The sequence below is a fragment of the Olea europaea genome, chromosome 10, assembly GCF_002742605.1.
Source record: "Olea europaea var. sylvestris chromosome 10, O_europaea_v1, whole genome shotgun sequence".
NCBI classification, from domain to species: Eukaryota; Viridiplantae; Streptophyta; class Magnoliopsida; order Lamiales; family Oleaceae; genus Olea; species Olea europaea.
Window position 1 is genome coordinate 9,440,940 of NC_036246.1, and position 3,473 is coordinate 9,444,412.

The following is a 3,473-nucleotide window of genomic DNA, read 5'->3' on the forward strand; positions in this document are numbered from 1 at the left end:
GTGAACATACTTAATTAATTATATTTAGTTTAATAATTAATTAGTATGCTCCATTAACAAGTCTATATAATTTTTTTTTTCATATAACGACAAACTATAGGAGATATGATATTCGGGGAAATAATCAATTTAACCATGTATTAATTTTGTAGCAAGTCTTTATCAAAGTTGTCCATATTATTAGGCCCTGATCTACGAATTGATAGAGCATTAGGCTTTTCTAATTGTCGTTGCACTGAAAACCAAAAAATAAAATAAAATAAAATAAAATAATAATAATAATAATAATAATAATAATAATAATAATAATAATAAGTCTAGTAAGGTTGACAATATGAGAAATTCCAACCCGCTTTTCCGCAGGCGGTGGGCGCGTTGTCTCAGCTAGACCTAGCTTCTTCTTGGATAATTTCTAACATATCATGCACTGCATTGGCAATCACAGTCACTGTACTCAGCTGGCAATCATCCTCAACCTGAGATAATTAATAATGAATTCATAATTAGTTTAATAAGTCATTAAACTGTTTTATCTACACGTTTCAGCTATTAAAGAAGAGACTAGTTTATGTGTTTGAATTATTGTCTTCAACACGTCTATTCATGTGCTTATCATATTTATTTGTTAGAGAATAATGCTATTTTGTCAGAAGAAGAAGTAGTCAGTCAGATGCAGTGACAGAAGATGCCATAGTGAAAGGTGATTGGGTGGGACAAATGATTGTGTTTAAAACAATGTGATAATGAAATGTCATGTGACATTATATCAACCATTATGTCCAACTTTATATTTCTGTAGCATGATTGTTTGTTAGATATGTGACGCATGTTCAAATTTTAAAAACGGTAGAATTGAATTTAAACTCATGATTTAGATATTTTACAAAACTATGTTGAACCATCCTCATTTAAATAATCTCCTGATAGACAATACTATATGTATATAATTTTTTTTATCTAATCATTTACCTACTACTTACAATAGGAGGTGCGGGCAACATTTGGAATTTTTATTTTCACGATTGGCCCATGTGCGTTGTGAGGGGGCGAGGGGGGGACAACTTTCGATACCCCCAATTCAGTACAAATAGAATTATTCTCTTTGGATTGTTGAGATAAAATCTAATTTCATTTGCTGATGACAAATGCTAACACACCTTTTTTATTTTTTGTATATATTTAAGGGTAATGTTGCTTTGTATATCTCAAGGAGTATAAAAGGATTATACCCCTCTCACCTGGAGGGGGCACGCATAATTTATTATATGTGGGTCCCTCTTCATGTGAAAGAAGTATAAACTAGTGTGTATACCATTATATACGTGTAGTATCATCCAATATTTAATGGCAGAATTTGTGGAATTTTTAAATTTTTACGCAAGAAATTTTAATTATATAGCTATGTTAAATTGAGAAAATCATAAATCGTGTTGAGATCATTATGTTTTATAAATAATTGTGTGTGTTAATAGAAAAGACGAGAAAAGATAATGTAAATTTCAGCATTTGATTTAACATGTACATTACCTTAACGCTGATGGAGTAGAGTACCAATTGCTCAATGGTGGTGATGTTTAGGTGTAGAACTGTTAGAGAAATAGACTGTAATCCAGTTACCAGCTTCAAAATTTGTTTTGGCAGTTTCCCTGATAATATTTTGATGTTAGCATGATTCTCAACCATTGTCACCTCGATGTCCGCCACCGCAGACCGCTTCTCAGCCATATCACACGCACTGCTGCCGGCCGTCGAATTTCCATGGCGAGTTGGATATGTTGAGTATTGAGGAAAGGTGAAGAACCTGGAGAATAAATGGGAGTGGGTACTAATACTAGTGTAGTGTTGCTTCTTGGCCACATTATAGGCTTCCAAAGATTGGAGAAGTTGTTCGAGCTCCTTCACAAAATTAATAGCTCCCCCAACAATTGATGCTTGATCTCCCTAATCATATGTATCAAGAAAAAATCAACAATAATATTACTTCCAAGAAAATATTGGTACTTATAATACTAAATTTTTTGAACAATGTACACTAACAATGTCTTAAAAAGTCCCAGCTTTTCATCAACAAAAATATGTGCATGTAAAAATTATGTTCAGCAGTAATCAGTTATACACAAGAATGATCTATTGAGCATTGATAATTATCTTATGTTAAGCATCGTCGACGTGTCATATAAATTCATTGATAGATATTAAATTTAATTCAAATGTTGAATCCCACCATAAGTTTATTCACCAATGGACTTATATGACACGTCACCACTGTTTCAATAGATCATTCATCATTAGTTATATTTCTTCTATTATAATAAGGATAGAAGTTTGTGATTCGTTTGAGTTATTCTTTAGTAACCAGGTTGACTTTAGACTCCAGGTAGGAGGGTGAGGTGTGTGAGGGAGAGAGAAAACGTACCCTTTGAGCGTAGGAAGGTGGCATCAAGGAGCGGAGGATGGCAAGGTAGTCATTCATCTGTCTCCGCCTATTTCTTTCGACGGCAATATGAGTCATCCTTTGGTTCTCTATTTCTTCCTTGTTCTTGGAGCTCTTGGTCCTTCTCCTCTTGCACTGGCTGGTGGTGTCGACAGCCGGATCCACCATTGAAGAGTATTCTCCGCTGGAAAATATCCCTTGCCCGGCACAAATTTCTGGTGAAGAACTTTGAGCAATAGATGAAGGTGTAGAATCCCAATATCCATTTGATATTTGTTCAGTATTCGGCCTCTGGTCTTGAATTCCAAGGTCAAAGCTATAATCCCCCATATTGCAGTAGTCTTTCCAATCAGCATAGCTAAAAGGATCTTGCTGGAAAACAACAGCCTCTAGAGCCATTTCAGCTTCTCTCTCTCTCTCTCTCAGTTATTGAATCTTGTCACTTTTTCTCGTTTGCAATGAAACAATACACGTAAAGAGGGGGTACAGGTGAAAGAGCCGCGTTTGCTCTCCATTTAAAGGCTTCACTCAAGCATAAAAAAATACAAAACAAAACCAAGTTGCACCAATCACATATATCTACAACAACTCACACGTGAGGCTGTCTTGTATGAGGCCTAGAATATGTGTGTGTCAGTGTCGGTGTCAGTGTGTATGTGTGTGAGAGAGAGGGAGAGAGCAAATCGTTCTCCCGTATTTGACTAGCATGCAGAGGTGGCATTGAGGGTGCGCGAATTGAGTGACGGCTTCAAAATTGTAGGGGTACCAAAATTTTTTTTAATAGTTATATATTTATTTAAAATTAATTATTTAAAAAATATATTAATTTTAAAAAATAAAATTTTTATTATTATGCATAAGATATTAAAATTAAGTATAATGCGCTAACTAATTATAATTTTCTTAAATAGTATTCCTACATTAAATAATGTGAGGGAAAAGGGAAAAGTTGAAAAGAGATCAGGCTGGCCAGTGAATTGAGAGAAGAAAGAACATGAGCAACGGCCCTTGATAGAAAGAAAAATTGAGAGAAGAAAGA

At 34.5% G+C, this 3,473-nt stretch overlaps 1 protein-coding gene across 1 annotated transcript; it reads right to left on the reverse strand.

Annotated features, from left to right (window-relative positions):
* Positions 1-308: 308 nt before the first annotated feature.
* On the reverse strand, positions 309-2,917 carry LOC111402636 (transcription factor bHLH96-like). Its single transcript, XM_023031011.1, has 3 exons — positions 2,417-2,917; positions 1,528-1,941; positions 309-476 (listed from the first exon to the last, which is right to left on the reverse strand). Exons 1-3 carry the CDS (start codon positions 2,831-2,833, stop codon positions 381-383), a joined length of 927 nt encoding a protein of 308 aa, XP_022886779.1. The 5' UTR covers positions 2,834-2,917; the 3' UTR covers positions 309-380.
* Positions 2,918-3,473: the final 556 nt, after the last annotated feature.

Excerpts from the sequence above, each read along its gene's own strand:
- LOC111402636 (XM_023031011.1), bottom strand. The coding sequence starts at position 2,833 with ATGGCTCTAGAGGCTGTTGTTTTCCAGCAAGATCCTTTTAGCTATGCT. Across the intron at positions 1,942-2,416 it reads CACCTTCCTACGCTCAAAGG|GGAGATCAAGCATCAATTGT; the intron begins GTACGTTTTCTC and ends ACATATGATTAG. Across the intron at positions 477-1,527 it reads TCTACTCCATCAGCGTTAAG|GTTGAGGATGATTGCCAGCT; the intron begins GTAATGTACATG and ends TAATTATCTCAG.